General features: G+C 36.4%; 1 protein-coding gene and 1 long non-coding RNA gene across 3 annotated transcripts in view; one reads left to right on the forward strand and one right to left on the reverse strand.

Annotated features, from left to right (window-relative positions):
- LOC100890186 overlaps nucleotides 1-17,489 on the reverse strand; it is a 31,752-nt gene extending 14,263 nt beyond the window's left edge. The window contains exons 1-4 of one of the 2 annotated variants that reach the window (XM_011685274.2): nucleotides 17,194-17,489; nucleotides 13,981-14,981; nucleotides 8,278-8,449; nucleotides 6,238-6,488 (exon numbers count right to left, since the gene is read on the reverse strand). In XM_011685274.2, the coding sequence (XP_011683576.2) occupies nucleotides 6,238-6,488; nucleotides 8,278-8,382 (356 nt within the window). In that variant the 5' untranslated portion in view covers nucleotides 8,383-8,449; nucleotides 13,981-14,981; nucleotides 17,194-17,489. The remainder of the gene's footprint in view (nucleotides 1-6,237; nucleotides 6,489-8,277; nucleotides 8,450-13,980; nucleotides 14,982-17,193) is intronic. The other variant, XM_011685273.2, reaches the window with a different exon arrangement.
- Nucleotides 17,490-18,049: 560 nt separating this feature from the next.
- Nucleotides 18,050-24,726, forward strand: LOC105447355. Its single transcript, XR_974053.2, has 3 exons — nucleotides 18,050-18,217; nucleotides 21,397-21,709; nucleotides 22,667-24,726. It is a non-coding gene; the product is annotated as an uncharacterized LOC105447355 (long non-coding RNA).
- Nucleotides 24,727-26,455: the final 1,729 nt, after the last annotated feature.

Raw genomic sequence — 26,455 nt, forward strand, 5'->3', positions numbered from 1 at the left:
TTATTCCCTTAAATTGCAAATACCAAAAAGATGATTACCGGTATGCCCTATGGATATACAACTATTAAGCTGCATCTACTAGCTTTAATATAGGCCAAGTGATTGCTTTATTAGTTTTAGTTCAAACATCAGAAAAATGTGACAATTCCAAAACTCCATCTCCATACTCTAACACATGTAGGTCATATCTACACGACAATGTCGGTGAATGCTTCTCGGTCAACCTTTTCAATGGGGAATCCCCTTTCCTCCACGTTCAGTTAGTCTCCTACCAAAGACCTGTGACCTGTATGTGAAATTTGAAGATATATTTAGGGGGCCAAGGACACTGTCCTGGGGGCTACATTGGGCATTTGGAGAAACTTCTTGGGATGTCTATTCGCAGAGGGCCTGTGCCACATAGTATTTAGCTTATGGTCAAGATACCATGGAATGGTTTTAATTGATGATCATATTTCATTTATGCTCTCTACCTGGCGGCCTATGGCAGACTCTCTGAATAAACCTCTTGGCTGAACCAAACATGTATGCTGTCCTCTATTGACAAGCCAGTGTACATGGTACCCACCAATAGCATATCCTACAATGGATTATGTATGTCTTTTGTTGCATTGCTGGCATAAACTGGATTACACCGGATTGTTTAGAATTTTAAAAATAGTATTCTAGAAGCGTCTATGTCGCCTGAGTAACATGAGAGGGGGGGGGGGGTAGCTTCTTCATGGGTCCTCACTGGACCTTATTCCTCCGCCATCTATGAATATGCATGATCACACTTCCTGTGCATGGTTCAGTAACAGGTGGCGCTTGTTCATTGGTCCTTACTGACTTCATCCCTCAGCCATCATGAAATAAGCATGACAATACAACCTGAGCATGGTACTCAATGGTTCCAAAAGGCAGACGTGATCATCCATTCATCTGAATGAAGTAGTTCCGTCCTAAACGCTTGGGTTTTTCCCAGACTTAAAGACCAAATCGTGTATGTGCATTTTCTACAAAGATCATGTAGCCTTTGGAGAGTTATAAAAAGGAACAGTGAATTAAATAGGATTGGGGTCTTCATCTAGTAGGATTTAATAAGCCCTTGAATGGGGATAAATCAATTTTTATTATCTGCCTACTACTGTACTTGCTGTTATTTTCACATGATCAATTTTTAGCGCTTAGTGACCCCAAAACATATTCGCTGGTTCTTCAATTTGCGCAATTTACGCGATTCAGCCTGCCCATAACACGCGTCAGAAGTCATGCTTAGCGCAAAATCCGCTAAAATGAATGTACCACCAATATTTCTACTTTTACAGTATTGCCTACTATGCCTATACTATTCAAAATCACTGTCTAATGTACTCCTGGGTTTAGAGAGACATTTAGGGCTAAACTGCCCAATTCAAAATGATAATGCATGTAAGTTTGACCATGATAGCTGTTCAAATAAAAACCGAAAGAAGCAGATTAACTGTGTTAAGTACCCGCATAATTACAGAGAACCATTAAAAGGGAAATTCATCATCATTTCGTATACAAACAATAGAGGTTTGAACCGCAAGTTTAAATTACTTTGAACAGCAGGTGAACTTCCTTTTATCAACATAGTCATTGATGAGTCTACACGTGGGTGTACATGTACCTGTAATGGATTTTTAAACTCTTTATTCACCATTGATCGAAACCTGGGGACTGCCACCATGTTGGGACTAGATAGATAGAGCTCATTACGCTGTGCATGTGACCAAAGTCAACTGTGGCAGTCCGGCATTTGTTCCATTAGTTGACCAAAGTGAGGAAAGAGTTAATTTGCCCCAAAAGCAAGGATATGTTTTAACAGAATAGAAGAGTGGACCCATGTATTTGTTCTCTATCCTCGAGACATGGTAATTGAGGATTAATACCCTACAAATAGGCCAAAACAACACTGACTTGGGTTTGAACCCGAGACCTTTCAGTTCGAGGACCTCTGCTCTATCTGTCAAGCCACCGCTTATTTTTTTAACTCTTTCATAATAAGCACAAGCACCTGCAAAGGCAGTTCCTGAGGACTATATAACCCAAATTAAGGATTTTACTGATCTAATGATCATTACTCTATTGTTAATAGTCAACCAATTCTCTGCTTTCAATTATGGGCTTGAAAGTCTAAGCAGTTATAAGCTAGATTTTGCCATCTCCACTAGACATTTATTCACATCTTTAAATGAATCTCAACTACGGTTTCCCATGTCATGTGTGACTAGCCCTAATAATGTCTTTCTCAACCCCGGTGAACCCGTAGGAAGAAACTCCTCTTAGGCACGGTAGCTTTGGCAGCTCACTATAATGACAGCACCTCCATACTATTTGCATCCCTCACAAGAAAGTGCAGTAAATACCCCGACCTGTCATCTCCTTCATTTTCAATAATCTGACAAACTCTTGTTTTTCTTACGAGTCCTAAATCCTTACAAGTTGGTAGCCTCATATCTGCATTTAATTTGTCTGCTTTCCTTGCACACACAGTCACCCTGCTAGACTGGCTATACAACAACATCTATCTCTAAGAATTACCTTTACATAGCTTCGTAGTACACTCTGTGTAAAGGCAAGTAGCGCAAGGTGCTATAATCTATTCTTATTTAAGTCATGAGCTATAGCATACATTTTTTAATCTGTCCATTGATTCTTCAAGGATGGTATTCTACCTTTAAAGAGTCATACAGCAAAGGAGGGGAATTTTGTGAGGTAAGCTACATGTATGTTGCAATAGTGGATAACAAGGGGATTTTGGAATACAATCGATGATGCGGCCTCGCCTCCCAATGATTCGCTTTGTTGAGTGGGAATACCAGGAGGTAAAAATAGAACTTACCGCACAAACGGTGTCCAACTTCAATTTATATCTTTTTTCAAATATTTAAAATTGATGCCACGTTTCTGAATTATGAACAAAAAAATTGTTTAAACCCTACGAATCAAACCTGATATGAGAATGTTTAAACCCAATCAGTTTTTTTTTAAATTTGTTCTAATTAAGATTTTAAGAGACAAATTTGGCTATCACGCTTTCACGATTTCATTGCTTCATCAATTTGACGTCACATGGTATCAAGTATGAAGAAAAAAAAACAATAAGCTTTTCTTTCCCAAAATATCAAAATCTTGGCAGTGTATCTACCTATGACATGGAAATGTGAATGTAAATGTCGCTAATGAAGGATAGATGTACCGTCCAAGTTTGAACCATTTTCTCAACCATTACCTATATCTGACAGACCATGAAATGCATCTGTCAATACAATTAAACCTAATTTGTACTCATGACTAATAGGGCACAAAGGAAGTAATTTAACAGCAGACATGCTCCAATATGGAAGTTATTCATTAGGTGCTAGTTAGGTTAATACAAGGTTACCCCCATGTGACTGTTGAAATATATCTTTGTTGTTTTCTATAATATCCTTACTTGTAGACAGAATTATTTGAACTAAAAGTGAAAGACTGTTCCGTTTCCATTTCGCTCAATCCTGGCTTGGACTTTTAGGTTTTTAAGGCACCCCAAGTCGATTTATTTTGATTGTCAATGCCTTAATTGGGGTTGGTTGGTGGTTAGGGGGCTACAACATACATGTATGCTCTCGCCGCAATTGCTCTGTGATCATTATTCCACACTGACCCAATTTATAATTTCAAACCCGAAACCAACACTATACCTAACCCTAATGCAAGGCTTGCCATTAGCAGGTGCCTTGAATAGTTTGGTTCCTAAAATCTATGCCCTGACCCCAAAATGTCAAAATCTTAACACAGGGTACATGTATTGTGATTCTAGTTCATTTCGAACCCCCGTCCATGAACAAAAATGGAGTGTGGAGCCTTGCATGCCTAATGCCACCCTAATCCTATCCTTATACCCAAATGCAAACGTAACCCGACACCAGGCAAAAGGTTGGAACCCTTGACTAAGACTGAAGGCCAAGAAATGCTGAACACTGAATCCTCTCCTTCTACAATATATGGGGCACTCTACATTTACGTTCATATAGGCCCTGTCATGCCGAAATTGTTTTGATGACCGTGAAATTTCCTAGAGTGATCCTCCTGAAACGATCTTGGGAACAAAGAGTCCCATTCAGTCAACCAGATAAATAAAAAACAAAACAAAAGCGACTGCGTCTCCTATATGCCTTAGCGCTAAATTCATATTGGAAAATAGATGAAATATATCACGATGAAAACAAAAAGCCTACACCGGTAATCAAATGTCAATTGTAGACTATGGTCTTGACCCACTGGCCCAAAAATGTAATTGGATCATCTTCCTACAGTACCTCTGTCAACATATTTAGATATTGCAATAAAGCCTTTAATTTCAGATTTTGACCTCTATGACCTTTGACCTACTTCCCTAATGAGACTGTCTTCGTATGTTGATACATAATATCACCATGTTTGCGTTTCATATCTCTCGTGGTTTTTGAGATACGCAATAGGACTAAAACCCGAAATTTCAGAAATTGACCTCTGTGACCTTTGACCTATGTACCCAAAATTGAATAAGATCATATTCCTATGGTGATACATGCTATCACCATGTTTAAGTTCGATATCTCCAGTGTTTCTTGAGATATTGCGATAACACGGCTAATATATAATATTTCAGAAATTGACCTCTGTGACCTCAGACCTTTAAACCCAAAATGTTATCAGATCGTCTTCCTATGATATTACACATTACCACCTAGTTTGAGCCTCATATCTCTAGTGGTTCTAGAGATTTTGCGATAGTGAGGCTAACAGTAGAAGTTTACCTCTGTGACCTTTGCCCTTTGACCTACTAAACCTCATATTTCTAGTGGTTCTTGAGTTTGACCTTCATATGATTGTCTTCCTATGGTTATATATATATATATATATTATCACTAAGTTTGAAGTTCATAACTGAAGTGGTTTTGAGATATTGGGATAACGGTAGCCTATAATCTAGGCGGAGTGCCGAGCTTTTTTCTTTGCTGCTAGACTAACCCTAAGCAGAACGTCTGATACGGCGAGACTACGAACCGTGAGTCGCGAAGCGGCTCACCGCCTATAATCACTGGTCTAGCTTTAGTCGTTGTTTTTTTATTATCGACCATGAATCCGTGGCAGTTTTTCGTACGAAAAAACCTCATGAATACGAAATGAACTCAACCAATCAGAAACACGTATGGAGAAGAGTCTATGCATATGCATATTATAAATCACGTGACATTACGTCATTTTCTTCATCCAAGATGGCGGGTAGTTCCTGCGACGACGATCTTCTGCGAGAAAGTTTATCATATGCGGCCAACAAACTAGGCATTCCTAATAGAAAATTCAGAGAACTGCAGGAATCCGCTATTCGTAGTGTTATTGAAGCCGGCAGGGATATTTTTGTTGCATTACCTACTGGTTTTGGAAAGAGTGCAATATACCAAGCAATCCCCTTGTGCTGTGATTTTGTGGCATAAAACCCCCAAAAGTATAACTGGGACTAAATAAACACAACATATCTAGCTGAGATATAAAATCAGTGTAGATTTGGTTTAAACCTGACCTGAAAGAATGCCGGTTAGGAGATTGGAAGTGAATTTCCTTTCTTTCTTGCCAAGGAGTGAGCACCACTAACCCACTATCCATGTCTTCATCACATAAACTACAGGGAACCACTAACAAACGTATTGGTTTTTAATTTTGTTTAATCAGATTTTCATTCTCTCTCTTTCTCTATGTGAGCATTTTTGCTATAGGTAACAGGAAAATTAGCTATGAGGATTTACGGAATGGCTTTATATTTTCAAGAGATATTTTCAAGGTTTTTTCAAGGCTTTTTTTTTGCAGCTTACCAAAATTGACCTTGACCCAGTAAACTGTGAAACCAGAAACTTTCACAAATTGTTAAGAATCTGAACCGCTCCTAAGATTCACTAACATTTCATGCACTTGAATAAGTTTGGCTTTGGGCAATGCCGAGCAATATGTCCCACACGACATGCTACTCATCCATATCTTTCATCCTAGAATGAGAAATCTATTGATATGACTATGACTAACGGTGGAGATAACACAAAGCACCATTATTCAGTGGTTAAGAAATCAAGAGATTCTTAATTTCTACTTTTAGACAAATATTTCAGGAGAGAAAAAGACATATGTGGAAGGGGACACAAATAGGTTCGGAAGCGGTCTACCGCTTCACATTTGAAATAGCCGTAACGGTACTCATCCGGCAATCCTCACCTATCCATGATCTCCTTCCGCCCAAAGAAGGGGCCCTCCAGAAGGGAGGGGTTCCGGAAGACCTGGCGTACCACCACCTGCCGCTCCCTCTCGTAGTTCTCCACCTGCTCGATCAGGTCATTGCGGGAGACGTGCTCCAGCAGCGTCTTCAGGTAGTCGGTGTCCCCATCGTGGATCAGGTTCTGGTTCTCCAGCTCATCGAAGAACTTGAGCGGCTCGTCTATCTTCTGGTACGCAGCCCCCAGTCTGTCCTGTAATGTTAGGTCAAGAAGAGGAAATCATTCAAGTAGTGAAATCGTACAAAAAACCTTTAACAAAAAGAAATTGCTGGTTCAAGGTTCTCCTTTTTCTCCCCGTTTTTTGTGCATGGCTTTTCAACCCTTTCCTGACCTCTAATTCTGTTCAAATTTTCTGGGCTTCTTCCTATGCACGTCTAGATACGCATCATTGTCTGACTTTCTTAAAATCACTCAAGCGTGACGTGCTAGTAGCCATTTTCTTTCAAAAGTTTCAAATTTTTGTAACACGTTTTCAACCCTTTCCCAATGTCGAGTTTTCTTGAGACTTGGCATGCATCTACAGAATGTGAATTTCGATTGCATAGCGTAGCCAGATTTATTAAATCACTCATGTGCGACGATCTAGGTGCAATACCCTTTTTGACCTTTTTTGGCTCGTAATTTTTTAATGAAGCCTTGCAATGGTCTGAAACTGAGCTCGTTTTTTTACCTAATGATTATCAGAGTCCTCAACAGTTTCATACGTTATTGATCACGCTTACTACAAACAGCGCCCTCTATCTACTGCATTCACTTTCCATTTAACTTCTGTATTAAACATTTCCTTTATCTGAAACTTACCGGTATGTCAGATCCTATGCTTATCTTTGCCCTTTGTCTAATTATTTTATAATTTTTATGACTGGTCAAGCAGATCTTGAATAGTGTCCTGTATCATCTAGACACCATTTCCTTTGTATAATTTTTGCGTCGGTCTGAAAATTTGCCCATATCTTGAACTTATGTTTATCCAAGTCCTCTATGATTTTTATGTATGAATAGCATGCTGAATCTTATATAGCCCCCTTTATCGGCTAAGTTCCAGCCGATCCACGTCCAAGTCTGAATTTGGCCCTTCTGAGTCCGAGTCCCTGTCCGGCCCTTCCAAGTCAGAGTCAGAGTCCAGCACTTCTTTTTATAACCTTTGTATTCAAAATATATTCTGTGATAACGCTTGTGTATCAAACACAGGTTTACATGTCTATAGTTGGAATGTGTTTTTTACACATCTTTTAATGACTGTCATGTAATATTCTTTGCATTGCTATCCTGATACACAAATGCAAATTGCATCATTTGCTATGGGAAGAGAACAAATTATGAATTGATATTGTTTAGTAATATGCTAAGGGCACTGGCCTGGTAAACTGAAATGAGTACAAGTTGATCAAATTGTCTCAAAATAATGCACAGAGATGATGATAATAGAGTGGTGAAGTGTGACATCATCAAAAAAAGTTTTAATTCCCTAATTTTGACTTCATTTTCCGAAAAAGCATAAAAAATAGTGTCCAAATGTTGAAAACCGATTGAATATGTGGAAGTATTGCCTGAGATATGGCCATCTGAATAAATAGATTTCCTATAGGAACTCAGTGTTATTTTGCTGCAGTTCATAGCACTACAGCATAGGATCATCTTCCTATGTTGATACATACTTCTACCAAGTTGAAGCCTCATATTTCTAATGGTTCTTGAGGGACGGACAGAGATCCCCAAAACATAATACCTCTTTGTTAAGGAATAGTAAAGACCCAGTTAACGATTCTTGTGGAACACCTACATTGTGTAATAGGCGTCTATGCCATATCACAGATCAAAATTGCACTAAGTAAGAAGGAAAGGCGATAAAGTAAAAAAATAAAATATTGAAAGGGAGAACAAACGACAGAAAAGTTGAGAACCCCTTCCCCCCCCCCTACCCCCATAAAAATAAAGGGCAATATCATGAAATTCATCATTTCACCCAGGTGTTGGCTACCTTTACAAGACTCTTAGCCCTGTCTAAGTCAGTTTTCTCAAATTCATTAGCAAGCAATACAATCATCCAGCGGAATCTGCTGATTGAAGTCAGGTCGGCTGCCATCTTGGGTAGGGATGTCTTACATCAAGAGTTTTCAGTTGCGTCTTTGATGACCTCTTCACACCTGGTACTGCAAAAACATGAAAATAAAGTAATTAAGACTATTAAGGCTAATACTTTTTTTTTTAATTATATATTAATCTTTATGTTTTATTTGTAATGGATTGTTAAAATTTAAATTTACACAGGAGTGATTTTCCTAGAGCATGAAAATGCAATCACACAGCTGTTGCTTCAAAGGCTATCTTAAAAGCAAACATTCACATCCTTCTTTGCTTAATTTTTCCCCATGTCAGATTTACTGAAATCATCACAGACCTACACGTACAAGTAATTCTGCCATTTCTTGCTTATATAACAACTTTACATTAGGATCATCTTTCCCTTTAAACCAATAGTGCCATTTATATCTAAGTTTACTCTAGCTTTATCATTTGAATTCACCATTTGAATTCACCATATTGCCCAAACAACTAGGCCAGTTTGAATGAGCAAGTTACAGGAAGTACCTTATCTTTGACAAAATGACAATTTGTGTATTTTAAATGTACAGATGATTTAACAATTCCACAATTATTAAAATTTATGTTAAATTTCTGTTAGCTGTTAGATTAATTTACAATTGCCATAGTACTGAAAATGAATTAGACACTTGCATCCTGTTCTGTAAAATGTAAATGCACTTTGATCTAGAAAATGTTTGTTCATCTCTCTCGGGCTTTAAATCATTTGTACACTATGCAAGTGATAAAAACCATGCACACATCCCTAACATGTGCATGCATGGAATGTAAAGGAAATAATACCTAACCCTTGATGTTTGACCTTGTATTTGCATATGAATGGAATATCACATCAGCATAAAGCGTGTATTGATATTATACTATTGCATGCCTACATAGAGGCTTCTTCCATACAAAGCATATCATGCATGTGTAGGCATTATTGTGTATCAAACGCAAGTGCGAAAATATGTGTTAGTGGTGTTTCCTCTTCCTCTCGCCCTCTCTCTCTCTCTCTCCCTCTCTTGCCTTTTCTTTCTCTGTGTCTCTGTGTGCCGTGTATCTACGTCTCTCTCTCTCTACACACACACTGACACACACACAATTTATTTATGCCTACTCATACAGGGAGGGTTGGTGCAGACTTCACAGAACATTCATGGCAAATAAAAACTACTGCAGAATACATGACGAACAATACCATTTTCACAGAAAGATATTCAGGCCTGGCAAAATCAATAGTGTAGATACATGTACATTACAACTCCAAGACTAGTACAAGTTCAATTGGCAAAATAGATAGAAATACTGTTTGTTTACAAATAAATTGGTGAGGGTAATTTTATAACATCTATTGTTCTACAGTTTAGACGTTACGACTTCATTTAGTTTTACAACTTCAAACAGCTATTTTGTAAAATCTAATAGCCCTAACAAAAATGGACTGTTTTATTTAATCAAAAATAAGATAACAATAACATGACTTCACTCTTCATTACAACTAATGTATTTTGAGATTTTTATTTATTCATTTCCTCTCATAGGGTGGATGGCCCTTTCAGCACAGCTGATTTTCAAAGGGGTCCACAAACATAAAAATAACAATAAATATACAGTATGTAAAACATGGCAAATGCAAGAAGTAAGGCAATGAATATGTACATGTATAGTCAAACAAATAAATATCTAACAGATTAAAGTACAAAACAAACAAGCAATAAGACAGTTGATTGCAGATATTCAACTAGGACGACAACAAGCATACGAGTAAAACTGTAAAACCGATAAAATTTTCTGTTTTGATGCTGAGCCATTGCCTTTGCACTATAGGGTGCAGTCACAACATTGTATCATTACTATGCTTGTGTGTACACATTAGCAAGAGTGTGTACACAAGCGCATCATTGTCCACATATTGTGAAACATGCTGTGTAACTGTGTTTGATAGCATGAAACTGCTATTAAACTGCCGTGTTGTTGACATTGCAGTATGGTGCACAAAGAGATGCACGGAATATGACAATGGAGAGAAGGGGAAAATCATTAGAAGTATGTGTCAATAACAAATCACTCTGGATAGATGTAAAGCCATTTGACTATTGTAATGCGTAATCAGCGATTCAGCATTATATTACCATTCATATTTAACTGTGTTATTTAGCACCCTACAATAATTATCACATTGATTTTAATTCATTTTTCAAGAGATCTCTACATGTTTATTTAAATGAACAGCTTTCTAAACTACATGTACATATAAGCTACAGCCTACATGTAGCTATTTAAGGTTTTTAATTAATCACACCTTGTCTATTTTCTTTAATATTTTAATAGTTAACCTTCTCCAACATCTTTTCAGGGTCATGATCTTAAATAGATCTATAACATTGATTGCAAAGTAAGCAGTGACCAATGAGTAGTTGAGTCTTGAGAAATCCATATTTGTGGCTACACAAGACATTTAAATCAAATATACTCTCCACCCAGGTGTTAAATGGGTACCCGGTAGGAGGCGACCATCATTGTTGGTCAAACAGTTTTTGAGCGTCATGTAACGCCTAGCTGGAATGCTCCCCAGGGAGTGGAGATTGTGCACACAGTGGGTGCGGGCAAGCACTGAATCCAATGACCGGGGTAATAGTATATTTGTAAAGCACTTAGAGACATTTGTATTAAGCACTATATAAAAGCTAAGAATTATTATTATTATTAAAATATGCACCATGTATAGTCCCTTCTTCTGAATATTGCCATCATTTATTTACTTATTTCATACTAGGCCAAGTATTGTGTGACGGCATTTACCCCCAAGGTTAATTTCCGCCATTTTGCAGTCCTCTCTTCCCTCTTCTCTCTCCCTCTCTCTCTCTTTGTTGTGTCTTCTTCCCTTTCCCTCTCGCTCTGCCTGTGTCTCACTCTCTCCATTCATCTTTCCTGTATGACTCCAATCTTCCTTCATTTCTTCTTAATTTCCCCTTTTCTTTTACTCCTTTTCAATAACTTCTTCATAATTAATGATCCCTGTTTAACTTAAACTTGATGCAGAAAATCCAGGCCCAAGAAAATCCTTGTACAAGACTACCGGTACCCTTTCTGCATCATTGCTCGATATTACTTACATCCATGAACATACCTGTACCTTCCAAATGAGTGTGTGAACACCCATTTGGAACAGACAAAGAATGTATTGTGATCCCTGAATAGACATGACCTTTAGGGGCACTGCCTAATATAGAATTTACTGGCTACATGATTATTGTGAGACAAGGTGCAGTACAGGCATTACGTGTGAAGCAATAAAAATTATTTAAAGGGAGCAGTCACCCACTGCATGCTTCAGTAAATAAACTGTTCGATTCAAATAGCGTGTAAAACAATTGTGATACATGGATTGGTACCCAAGTGCTAAGGCAGTTTATTTTGTTTGTATTTGTCAAGAAAAATATAAAAACGAAATGAAATTTTGAGAGAGAAAAGCTTGCACAAACTGGAATGCTGCAGGACCTGGACATGAAATCATGCTTTTAATTCTAACAACCAATTCTTTTCATAAAAAATTGAATATTTTCAATTTAATTGCAACTTATACTTTGCAGTTTTTAAACCTTGTTCTGGTGAGTTATGCCACAAAAATCTGAATTCTGAAATCTGAAATCACATACATATAGAAGGCCCACCAGAGATGTATGATTGCCAGGCAGTGCCATCCTCCTCCTCCTCCTCATGATCATCATCATCATCATCACCATCATTATCACCTTAGTCATCATCAACACCATCATCATATTAGTCATCACCAGCACCACCACCACCATTATCACCACTATCATCATTATCATCATCACCATCATTATCGCCAATATTATCAACACCATCATTATCTTTTTATCATCATCGTTATCATCATTATCGTCGTGTGCAGGTTGTGGAGGGAGGGGATGGGGGATAAAGAGTAATGGAATTTTGTATTTCAAATGCAGAGGAAAATATAGAGACATACAGAGATAGTGTGTGAGAGATAGAGAGAAAGATAGAGAGACAGATAGAAAGAGAGTGTGTGTGTGTGTGTGTGTGTGTGTGTGAGAGAGAGAGAAAGAGATAGAAAGAGAGAGAGAAAGAGAAAAAGAGAGAGAGAGAGAGAGACAAATAAGACAGTGAATACAGTTAGTGAGAGGGAGAGGGATTAAGCAATGGCAACTGTACAGTACTTACAGAATGCAAATGTCTCAATTTATAATGAATAAAGTCACTATGATATTTATTTGAAAAATGAACAATGCACTAATATTCCAGACTTTAAAACACAAATGCACATGTAGTAGTAATATGTGTATAGCAACAATAATAGAGAAGAACTCTTCCCAGCATAGTAAACGGAGAACTACATGTACATGTAGTTCTCCATTAACAATATGTCACAAGTTCATCATTAATGAATTCATTGCCAAATTATATAAAACTGTATACCACAGACAATAATTTTCCTTTCCTCATATACATGTTTATTACAATGAAAGGTCCACTTTTTTTCTTCAAATTTTACCTTTTATTTCTCAAAAAAACATCTCTATATTTCTCAATAAATACATGTACATGTAGGCTAGTCCTTGCTACTGATGACGTGATCATACAATACAGGAAAGTCATTAATTTCCTTTAACAATTTGTAATCGAATCCCATGAGTGCCAATTATCAACCCAGTTTATCATACAAAATGATATAGCAAGTTTACATATAAAATAAATGTTTTGCATAAAATTGACAGGCTGTCAATGAACATCACAGAATGTGAGCTCAAGAGGGTGTTGCGGATAAGTATACATGTAGCTATCGCAATGATTAAGGTAAGACTAAGAAGATTCATCTGTACAAAGAATCTATCTTTTACTGTGAACTAAAATCAACTAACTCTCCTAAAAGTGAAATTTGAAGTTGATTGAAGTTTGTTACTAAATGACATTGCTTTTGACATTAAATTAGACAAGAATTTTTCATAAACAAGAAGAAACAACCAAAGACAATTTATGAAGACATGCAGTGGAAGTTGGTTAGGTCTAGACTAGAATCTAGATCTAGATCAAAAATAAAATACAGGTTAATATTTTTACTTTATTTTGTGCTGCCAGGTTTTGTGCTGCTTCTACTCCACAAGAAATCTAAGATTTAACTTAGTAGCTTAGCAGGCAGGCAGCTCCTACTTACATGAAATGTCTGTAACAATGATTTCTGTGCAAATCAATAAACGACAAGAAGTTTGAGAATGAAATGAGACATTATCAGCTTAGTATCATCTACTTATAGATATCTACTTATTACAATAACAAAATCTGGTCCTTTATTTCAAGTTACACATCACGGCCCAAATTGAGACCTAGAGTTCAATGACACGCGACTGCTTTTTATGACGGAGTCAAACAGCTGAAACGACCACCTGAACAATCCACACTTTATATGAAGAAGCCGCGGGGCCCTGTCGGGCCAGGACAGGTCAACTCGTATAATTACAGACACAGGTGGTTTTCAGAACACTCTTTTGCCGACCCTGATTTCAATACATTAAGAAATACATACAAATTATGTTGATATTAATGATCTTACCTGTATCTAGAATTTCAGCTATTGCAGAAGCTTTAGAGTCTTCCCTTAGTGGAAATATCTCCAAAAGTATCAAAAGCTAAGGCCCAAAATGTTGTCCTCCATTTTGATTAGGTTTGCACACTGAGCATGCTCAGTACATTGGTTTGTTTTGCGTTTAGCACTTCTCCACCTAGCTATCTCGGTAGACGAAAATGTTAGCTGGCGCAAAATTACATAACATTGATCAAATGGTTATGAAGTAATCTTCACACCTTGCATATAATCTTAATCTATAGAAAGATTGAGAGTCTGATTTAAAACATATATTGGAAGAACATGAAAATCATTGAACACAACATTTAAAATAAAAATGATAGCATTGAAACAGTACAGAGACTACTGAAATGCAACAGATGGTCGAACACCCTTATGATCGAGACGCGTGGTCATTGTTCGAAGAAAAAAAAGTATTCTCTGTAAGAGACAAAGACGACGTGAAACAGATGGACAGAGTCCCTGACCGTTTCCAATCGACGGATAAACTACGGAAAGCTGAGGTTAGGGGTGGCGTAACAGTTATTGTGTTCATCTCAAGTTTCTGTTGCAACTTTTTCCTTAGTCAAGACGCTGCAATATAAAAGTGTCATTTTTTCATTCTTGTACGAGTCTAAGTCCCGAAGAGAGTTAAATAGGTGCTTCTTCTTAGCCACTTGCGAGAGCATCATCGTTTGTAGCGGTCCACATATCTGTCCAGATAGTTCTGATTTTTGCCAGCACATGATGGTGTTCAAAGCAATGTGCAGTTCCAGTACAGTTGTTCTTTGAAGGATTTGGTGTTGTCTGGCTTTTCGACACAGGAAATTTAGTATCCCGAAGAGAATGTTTTGCTTTGTTGACTAGTTGTTTTTCCGAAGATTCATGTTCGAACTTCTCTTCAAGCACATCACTATTGCCTTTCTCCCTCTCTGAAGTCTTGCAGGGAACCTTCATTTTATGGTGTGAAGCATACTCCTTCTGAAGATCTGGAGATAAAAAGAATAAGAAGAATACAGACACAGTGTGAAAAACAGATCCACCAAAAGCTTAGACGTGTTCAATAACTACATGTACTACTATATACGTTGAACATGAGAAGCTGCACAAAAGTTCATACTTTGGATGCTGTAACAACACACCAAGTATAATATATCAACTTCAGGGGATCCCATGAAAATCAAAATGCTGACTGATCATGGTGTTCCATTTAACAATTGAATTATAAATGAATAAATATGAATAAATGTGTTTTCTTCTAATGATTTTCCATGAACTCTGAGAACAGTATATTTTGTTATGTTATATGTTCGGAGCTTGACATTGATTTATTCAGAACCTCATTTGAACGAGAATGGTAAAGACATCTGTAATCAAAACTAAATGAATCAACCAATAGATCAAGTAGAAGATATATGTGTTGAACTAAAGAAATCATCGTAGAAAATCCAGTCCAATATTCAATAATTAGCTTACAGATTGATATGGGTACATAATACTCCACAACCTATGATGTAGAATGAATGTTTACGATGAATTACAGCCATAGATAAAGCAGGCTTGAGTAGTGTTTTCATTTTTAGTTTGATGTACTCAGTGCTATAATTTAAATGATTTAAAGCAGCTTCTGTCGTATTTTATCCTTTATGTTTGTTGCACTGGTATTTTATTTTGCGAAAATGAAAATGTCCGTGAAAGTATCAGAGTCCCCATTCGCATTTTGGCATATCATTATTAATTTCCACTGTTTTGTTTACTATACAGAGTTAAAATATACATTGATTTATGATAAACTGATCAGAGCGTAAGTAGTTTATGTTGATCAGGAATTCCATGAAACTATTTCATCAATCTTTACTCCTGTATCCGTATTCGATAGAGCATAATCAGTTGGTTATGGCTTTTCATGAATTTAGTGTTTTCCATGGAGCAATTCAAATGACACAAACAGTTTACATCGTTTTTAAATGTAGCTGATTCTGAAAGAAAACTCATCTGTTCATAAGGCCCAAGCATGATACGGCAATCATCGATAACGTTTAGTTATAAGCCCCAAGGTATAGAACAACAATGACATTTATAAAGCAAAACCACAAATGTTAACACCACAAAGTATTATAAATGCGGCCACGGTAAACAGATAGATTTGTAATTTTCTTCCAGATTTAGCACAATGACCAAACAATGTATACAGTCCTTCTCGTCCTTGGGGATCAACAAAATAATTAACAAAAAACAGGTTACTCTTTGTCCATGATCAGGTTCAATGCCCACTAATATTGAAACGACGAATACTAAGGGTGAATTGAAATACAAATGACGTCACAGCTGTCTCGTATCCGAATTAAATGCCTGCGAGAGGATTGGAACTTCCCATCTATGCGGAATTTCACAATGAACCGAGATTGATACCTTCATCTCAAAAGTATTATATAAACTGGGATGAATGTATACAACTAAAAAATCAACGTAATATATGTTCTTAAATTAGAAATTCATTATTAACCGAACATATTAGATATCAATGAAAAGGGCATTGTATAATATACATATATAAAACCTTACATACATAATTGCATACACCCTTTACATACATACAGGAAAGACAGTCATTGTCGGAATTTAAAAAAATGTCGGCACGTTTTCCCAACGGATTCCCTGTAATTCCACTTGGCTATATGTTGAATTGCAAAAGAGCGTTTTTTACGGTCAAATCTATAACATATCACACAGTGTCATGTAGGCCGTTTTTACCTGGTCATGAAATGAGAACGGTCCTCTGAATTGGTTAAAAATCAAATCATAACTTCCTACCTAATAAATTAATTACGAATGATTATTATATGCACGTGTCCTTGAATAAGAAAGAAAGGCGTACAGACAATTGTACGTACACAAAAAGTACATGTTCATACTTCATTATAAAAAAAAACACATATATTCCAATTCGCTATATTGTTGTGTAAGAAGTGGGGTGTTCTACGTACAAGCTTTAATAGATGATATGAATTCATGTTCATATTCCGTGTTACACTGATCACCGAGAAAATAGAGAATATGCCCAAGGCTGAGCACACTTAATGTAGGATTACTGTACATACATACACATAATCAAATATATATATATTTCAACGGTGCACAATATATGATGTTTTTTCTTCAAACAAATTCATAACGTAGTTTTCTTCCTTTTTAACTCACCGGGAATGTTGCAATCTCTCAGGTGCCGAGGGAGCCTGTCGGATAATTCTATTCTCGATGGAGAAGTTACAAACTCAGATAACTGCCGTAAATTTTCTGTGCTGGATGAAACCAATAGTGTTTTGTTGGCCGCCATTTCTTCTGTATGTCTATCTGTAATGTTCTGTGTGTCTGTTTAGTACCGTTTCGCAGCCCCCGTGTGACGACACTGGTAGGCAGAATCAGGCTATGATGTTTGCGTTGTGTGCCAGTGGTGCCACGTACAATGTATATGGGAGCAGTGGTAACAAAATTATCATATTTTGGCGTCGGGTGAATGTGGGGTCATAACATATCATTATCTTTACATCAGACTCAAGTTTGATCGCTTGTGTGTATGATTCTCATGCGACGTGACGGAGATAAAACATTTGGTTTAGGAAATGATATCTCTTAGCTCAGAAATATGGATTTCGCAATATCATCTGGGTGAATACATTTGAGGTATGTACACAATAGGGTGTAGACTTGTGTTTATCAAAGTGTGTGTGTGTGGGGGGGGGGGGGGCTACCATCAATAATATTACGTCTTAACTCTTGTTTTATTTCTGTGTGTATACGTCATTCCCTTTTTCCCTCTATATTTCTTTTCCCCCCAACAATTACACATTTAAGGACAAAAATTGGAACAGATAATTCAGACTCCGCAGAAAATCAGAAAATATAGTTCATCAACGACGAAAATATGGAAATACTAGGGATTAATTTTTCTATTTGAATTGAATCGCAAGATTTTATGATACGACCCAATCACGACCCAATCAATTCCCATTGATATCAAGGCGCGAATTTATATTGAAGGGGGTCATTCTAGATCTTGACATTTGCAGATAGTTTGATATCGAACTAGTAACTAATAGTCTGCATAGTACTATCTTTGAAATAATCATGGGTGAAAGATTCGAACTAGAAAACGACATTGACATAAAGCTGGGAGAGCCAGCGTATTACTCTATTCCTGGGAATGAACTGTCAGACATGTCAGGTAAGAAATTTTACCCTACCTCAACTCATTACAAAAGAGACAAAAATCATGGATGTATTTGTTAACATAGAATTGATTTGATTTGATTAGATTAGATTTGATTTGATTAGATTAGATTTGATTTGGTTTATTGGTTTCTGCATCTTTTTTTTCTTCATACATTTTCATGAAAATAATATGCTTTAATACAATATTTTATATGTATATATACAGAAAATATACGAAATTAGACAACTATATGTTGAATGCATAATTAGCATACATTAGATACAGACTACAGCATAAGCAAAGTAGCTTGACGTGCCCGCATCCCTCAACTTAGTTCAATATGAATAAGAAAGCATGAGAGTGACTTGCAGAGAAGAAAAGGAAAGGGGAGAGAAGGAGCTTTGGTTTTCTTTTAATACAATAAAAATAATACATCTGCAAATGGAATGCAAGTAGATTTATCCTAGTTGTGACTACAAAAAGACATAGAGAGATAATCGGTTGGTAGAGAAATGGAATAGAAATACAAATGATGGTGTATTCTTTTCATAAATACCTCCGACTTTCCTAAAATGATACTTTAAGATGTTTTTTATTATCGCATTTTTAGTACGATTTGTGACGTCTGGTAGGGCTGGTTGGATTTGGAATTGACTAATTAAAAAACATAGTTTTGGTTTTCATTTCATTCCATCGTTGTCATAAGCGCAGTGTAGTATATCAATGTCGTTAATATATACTTGTGTTTGTGTGTGTTTTGTGTTTTGTGTATATGTAGGTCTAATTGTTAAGAAGAATAATGATTGTTTATGTATATATATTGTAATCATTATTATTTCCATTTTGCTAGTTTTAAGGGATGAGTGTAATCCAAAGCTGTTTTGAGATCTAGTTGTGCTGTTAAAAATAAACACTGTGGCAACTGTTACAACTAACAAATGTAGTGATCATGATGTGAAGAGGAAAAATGTGACATAAAAGATCTTACCAGAAGATTAAGTTTTTAATGATAATTACAAAAATGAGAATACTTCAAAGAAAAACATTTCATATTACTGAAAAGGTTTTAAGCAATTCCAAACGAAAACATATCTGATCGTCAACGAACCAGAGTTAAGTCTATTTGTTGCTACGGCAGGCAACCATTGAAAACGAATTCGTTTAAACAAATTATTGAACTGCAACCATTACTTTAAACAAACAGAACTTCGTTATTCCTGGCTCATTTTCCTGATGAGGTGTCATATGAAAGGGCAGAAAATGAAATTTCTAAAAATGTGATTTTCTCTTTGAAATTCAGATACCGCCCGCCAAACGACTTTTAGGTACCCTCTCTTCAAATTAGTTTTAATCCCTCATACGTTAAATATTCATCTTATGAGTTCCATTAAATGAAAGAAGAGGATTTAAGCTTTACAAATATGTGTCATTTATTATTATAATTGTGATTAAGTTATGATAAAACATCGTTTATTCTCGGTTTCGTTTTTTCTGGGACGACTGAATAATATGGACTACTTTCAATGGAAGTACTAGCCCAGCCTCTGGACCGTTTCCGTTTCTCGCGCCCAATCAGCTGATAAAATTAGACACCCTCAACGTTGACAGTACAGTTTTTAAGACCTTGCCAATCCTCTCATTTCTGTTCTTTTGGACGGTACTTTGAGAGTTTGCGCGATGATTGCAGACACCGCACTGTGTTTGGATTCGATGCGTGGGATAGAAGAATAAAAAGTAAAAATGTACAGAAGCTGGACTATATGGAAGTACCCGATTTAGTCATATTCAAAAGCACATAAAGATTGTTTTATATCTCGAAGAACTTCACACTAAAATATGGTTTATTTGCCATCTCTCTCCAATTCCCCCCCCCCCCTCTCTCTCTCTCTATCTCTCTCTCTCTCTCTCTCTCTCTATCAGTGCTGATAATATCATATTTTGTTTAATCTTCTTTGAAGGCTACTACAATGTAAAATATAATGTATCGCAATAATCTGAGGGCGTCCTACTAATTTGTTAGTCAAAGTCATCGATGTATAAACAAATTAAAGTAGATCATGTAACTTGGACACAATATGACGCATGTTGTTTTGTTAGGCAAGTAAACAACAAATAATGTGCGTCAGAATGTGTTCAACCGAAATCGAGTTTGGCCGATTTATGTGTATGATTGGCTCTGTTGATGCTTACCCAAAATGAGAGACATTTGTTACTGACTTTGGCCAATTTTCAACACTTTCCACCAACATGACTTTGAAAGAACTCTTTACAAGTTATTAAGTGCACTTTTATGAACAGATGGCATGTAAAAGTTTAAATATTTTCTGTTGCCATAATTGGCATGTAAGTGCTTATTTTTTGCGAAATGACTGCACTGATCGTCATGTTCGCCCATTTCAATATGCGACGCACTTGGCTATGCGATTTTAAATTTGGGGGGAAGTAGTTACGATCATTTTGTGGATGCTGGTGAGATAAATATCGTCCTCAGAAGAGAGAGAGAGAGAGAGAGAGAGAGAGAGATAGGGAGAGAGAGAGGGGGGGTCGGGTGGGGGTATCCTAATCATTTACAGAATTTCATATTAAATTAAAGGTATAAAGATGGAGACCGAAATTCTACTGAATACATGGATTTTATAAAGTCGTATACATTAATACACCTATACTTCAGTCTGGAATAAGGGAGAGAGGGGGGGGGGCAAAATCTTTTTAAATTATTTTTTATTCCTCTACTCCTTCCACCAAGTTCATTTTTAACAAAACAAATTCGACAAATGCAATCATATGCATCAACAATTATGCAATACAATGAGTAAACAATGACTAAACTATTTTGATCATGTTAACTTCTGATTTAGTTCTTCAACTCAGACATATGACATTTCTACACTAAATCGGAGAATTGGACTTTCATTTAAGAAAATGAATCATAGTTTTAAAACAACATGAGATATATCTAAAGCCAAAATTTAAAATGCGGAAAAAGGAGGCACACTTTTCTGCAGTATACTGTTTACTGTGGTAACTCCAGCTGTCACAGATCTTGTTATTTTTGGCGATGAGTGTGCATAATCCGAGGCAACTAAAATGCTGCGTAATAAACTATATGAAAACTTCTCCTATATAGTATAGAGGAATGCCGCATCTTTATACTTGTCATCGCCAGCATTATTCTAAATTCTATTCCACAGCGCGGCCATACTTCCGTGGTAGTGTCTATACGCAGGTGAAGCTGAATGGGCAAAGGAATACTGTTCTCCAATTCAAGATTGGTGGCAGGGCTGGAAGGGAGATATACGGGCAAGTGCAACGACCAGGCAATGCCTTAACCAAGATATTTTGCATCAAGGAGGGTAATAGGTGGGCATCGGGGAAGGCCGAGGTGCAAACCGACGTGGTGATCAAACAATCTAACGCAGGCGACGTCGGAACCTGGTACATGTCCATTTGGTATAACGGCTATGATAACAAAGCGAGTTCAAAGAGGACTGTCATTGCATGAGGGTAAGACATACTTTGATATTTATCAAGAACAACAACCCCTTGCCTTTAACTACTACCGAAGAACCACCACGGACCACTATCCCATGGACAATCACCTCGAGTACACCATCCCCCATAAAAAATAACCATTACGTTATTGCCTTGAGAAAGACTAAAGTTGATGAAAATTTAAAAGGGGGTGTGATAGTTGTCCGGGTGTCCGTGATAAATGTAAGGGGTGAAGTTGTTTAAGTGTAGTTATTCGGGGGGGGGGAGGTGTTAGTCTATAGCCACTGCTCAAAGAAAATATCCTCTAATGTTAAATAGTCCTACACTCTGAAATATGTTGGAATTTCACTCATTAAAGGCATCGTTAATAATGTTAAATCTGATATTCATGGCCCTACGTGTTAACAATGTCTGTGATATGGTGTAATATTAAAGCCCGAAAAAAAATCGCGATTTAAATTGATCACAAAGTGCCTCAAAAAAGTAAAAAATCTTTGAGTGACCGGTTTTTCCATACTCATTTTCCCCAATATACTGTTGTGTTATGAAAACCGTTAGGAAAACACAAAGTTTGATTTCGATTTTCAATCATAAATATCTTGATAATCAGACAGGCGATAGGCTTTTAAAAGTCATGAGGTTCCTGACTGACCTAAAGGTTTATAATTATCATTGCAGCATGAGCTAAATCCAGGTTCTTTCAGGTTCTTTCAATACAAGGGTTGAGGGTTCGAATCTCAGCCGGACACTAGTCCTTTGGCAAGACATTAATCTATATTTGCCACTCTCCACCCGTGGGGTAACCGGTAATACCTGTGCAAATAATTACAGGGCCCGCATGGAGAGCAGTATTAATATTGATGTGGCTACAGACCCAATTAGTTACAGCTCTAATTAATTCGATAGGCCTTAGGAATTAAAATCACATTGGTGCCTAAATTAATGTTTATCCATCATTTTTACAATCAGATAACTCCGGATGGTGGTGCTCCGTACTTTGATTCCTGAGGCTCGAGCTAAGAAGTTATTCAGAGGGGGGAAACATCCAAGCAGAAAGTGTTAAGTCTTTTAAAGGGCAATCCAACCATTGTAATAAGTTCATTTGAATGAAAGCAGAATAAAACAGAATGGTGACAGTTTGACATAAATCGAACCAATAATAAGAAAGTTATGAAACGTTGGAAATATGAGATCCATACTGCTATGCGAATCTCAAACTGGCAATTTTGTCAGTGAATATTGTGACGTAATGAAAGATAACAGTCTCGTTTGTCGTGTACATAAATATTACTAATGTCTGTTTATTTCCGAAATTCCCGATTCAGCCAATATGAAGAGCCTATATCTATAGTGATTGAAACTTTCAATATTGAATAAATTTCTCAATTTATGTCCAATTTCGTTTAAATTCACCAGTATGCTTTTCTGATTCTTCAGCTTTCTTCTAGAGTAGTCTGCTATCAAGTTTACATTTCCCTTTAAATATCCATACAAGAAAATTCTGACATTGTTTTATTCTTGTTTGTAACTATTCCTTTAAATAATCTTCTGTCGATGTACCAACATTTGCATGAAGTGGTCTTTAAGCAATTTATTGACTTGTTCTTGTTATACTTGAAGTAGGTATATTTTCTGATAGTAATCAGTGAACAATATTCTGTATAATATTTTATAAGATCTGCGAAAATGATTTGACTGGATTGACTAATCTATAATCATCTGATCATTTCTATTATACCCGTTTATTCGTACTGTCTTCAAAGACATTCTTTTGTCTGTAGTATAATTTTTTGTTCTGTTTGTAGGTTAAGCGCAGGTTATTAATAGACACTTAACATTCATGAACAATTGCTATTGTATTCCTAACAAGTCACGCTAGTTTCCTGTTGAAACATAACCGTAGATAATAGAAGCATAATTTATTTCTTTGATAAATCAAAGTTAATTAAGAAACATGGATAAGAGTACACAAAAGGAGCCTGGTGAACAAATCACAAGTTGATGTGGATAGGCCTACGCCTCATTACCCTGTAATGATAACAAGATCGCAGAAGGCTTCAAAAACATCACCTTAAGGCTATTTCAATAGCATTGTCCAAAACCTATTGACATGTGCAAAAATATAATGAAGTATTACGTAATCCGAATTTGATTTCTATTGGATATACAATAGGGAATTGAAATTGCTCTAGGATGATTTTTTGAAAGTTACTGCGATCGTATTTGCAGAATAAAACTGCAAAGCACAAATGATAAGAAGTACAATACAAGCTTAGGTGACTATAAATGTAAGTAATCTTCGAAAAGATAAGTAGATGAATAGGGATAAAAGTTAAGTGGAACATAAATTATTGGCCTTACATGTATACTTAAGTCATAAGACTGGTGGATTCAGAGACTGATCTCCATTATTGGTAACATTTCAAAGTCTTTCAGAAAGAGTTTCATCGGTTGTCAATCCCTTATCGAAGGGGTTAAATTGTTTCCATACTTTGAATATATTAATCTGGATGTTGTAATGGGAAGACGCCATTTTGCATAAATGTGTTCAAACTGAAGGCTGCAAGCACATCAAGCCTCATTTTACGCTGTAGCCCTGCTTTGTCTTATTTATCTAATTAATACTCTCTTTTTTTACATTTATGTCAATAGATGTATGTCAATAGAAAAGCGTATCAATATATAGATATCAAAATATAAATGTCGCAGTAATGCACATGGATATGTGTGTTCGAGAAAAAAGGAGACAAATGATACAGAAATCGATAAATCAAACAAACAAAAGTTATTCCGCACGTAATTGTTGTTCAATTTTGACCAAACGTTTTTTTAGAGTTTGTGATAGAAGGATTAAAAGCGGACATTCATATTAAAGTTGAACAGAAAACGAAACGCATGCTATCGTGTTTGCATTTATGTTTAATTGTTGTAACAAGTGAATTGTACGTGATGGCCTGAGCGCCAGTTAAAGATAATGTTGAGTTATGGTCATGCGATTGCATAGTGAAAGAAAATGTGTGGAATGGATCAGAAAAAGTTGATCATGTAGCATGTAAATATTGGTGTGAACTGCAAGATTCTAGAGTCATCAAAATCATAATAAATTTGGCCCAGTCTTGGTAAGGTAACAAGCACTGTACACGGAAAGATGTATGGGACTACACAAATGGTGTCGGGCCTACTTGCCTTGATTTCCTTATCTTTATGTGCTCATTGCTTAGCCAGTATACATTTTCTACCCAAATTGTTTGGCAAAAGACATTTATTTGTAATCTTGAACATTCAGTGTAAGTTTCGTTTGATTCTGTGAGAATTCATTTTTTTTTTAACCTGAACTCAATTTGTTGTTTAATGTTAATATCCCTTTGCTGCATACACTGTGTATTTTTAGTTTTTAGTTGTAATTATTCCTCATTCATGTGGAAATAAGTTCTTTACTAAAGATTGGAATGTATTAAGTAATGATTTCATGAGTCCTCACAATTTATTGAACATGTGAACCCTGAATCACATGCTATTACACGTTTCATTCCGTATCTTTTATCTACTACTTTTAAGGTAGACAAAATGCAGTGATAGTGATAATCATCTATTGATTCAACGCAGTTCTTTTCAGTTAGAAATGAATGAAAAGACGAATATATAGAAATAACTTGAGGAGAAGGAACGAGAGAAAAAGAATGTGTGTGGGTGTGTGTATGTAAAGGTAAGATTAAGAAACAGACAGAAGAAGAGAAAATGGAGGGGAAAAGAAGTAAAAGTCGATGAAACAATGAATAATGAATAGGAAAATTGAATGAAACAAAGATGATTAATAAATTAATGCCCCACTCTACTACTTGTAGCCACTTGCTCCCTCTATATAGAAAACAATGCCTAATCGGTGCTTGTTGGTCCCCCATGATCCTCTTTTTTTATGTTAATCAAGAGCTGAGTTGATGAGATAACCACCTGTCAGTGACAACGCTGGGTGGTATAATCCCTGCTGGCCAAACTAGGACAGACGGGCTTTAAGACCTAATATTTGTTTATGGCAAACGCGTTTGCTTCTATTCTCGTGATGTGACAAAGAACAAATTTGGCATAGCGATAGAGATGTACTAAGAAAAAAGGAGAACATGAGAGTGAAGAAGGAAGGTAAAGAGCTACAATGACGGGGATTAAAAGAATGCAGAAAGAGAAAAAAAAAGGAGTTAGAGAAAGGAAAACAGAAATAAAAAGAGATTATGAGAAAGGAAAATAATTTACGTCGAAAAAATAGTGACCTGATAAAAAAGAAATGATTTTAAAAGCATGAAACGTCTCTTATCAATTTACACACTTTTTTAAATATATTTTTTATTCTTTTCTCTCAAATCAAATACATATTGTACAAATCATTCTTACCAAAATGGATAGGCCTACATTGTACATTGATATTTCGGATTAAACATACATTGCAATAATAACAACAACAAAAAAAGTTATATATGCAACGTATTACCCCACTCTACCACCTCTACCTCTATGTCCTCTTTCTTTCTCTCTTTCCCTATAATATCGTTCTCTGTCTATCTCTTGTATTTTCTACTCTGTCTCTGTAGTTTGATCTCCATGCCTCCATCCCTCCTTCTCTCTTGATCTACACATTTCCCTCATATTGCTCCGGTTGTCTCATTTTCGCCAGCCCAAATGTAGCTAGTTCGCCGTCACTACCAAACTAGAATGTTCCACTATGTTGCAGGGTGTATATGTCATTGGGTATGATGTGTGAACCGG

This window comes from Strongylocentrotus purpuratus, unplaced genomic scaffold, assembly GCF_000002235.5.
Source record: "Strongylocentrotus purpuratus isolate Spur 01 unplaced genomic scaffold, Spur_5.0 spur5_scaffold_12, whole genome shotgun sequence".
Classification (NCBI taxonomy): Eukaryota; Metazoa; Echinodermata; class Echinoidea; order Camarodonta; family Strongylocentrotidae; genus Strongylocentrotus; species Strongylocentrotus purpuratus.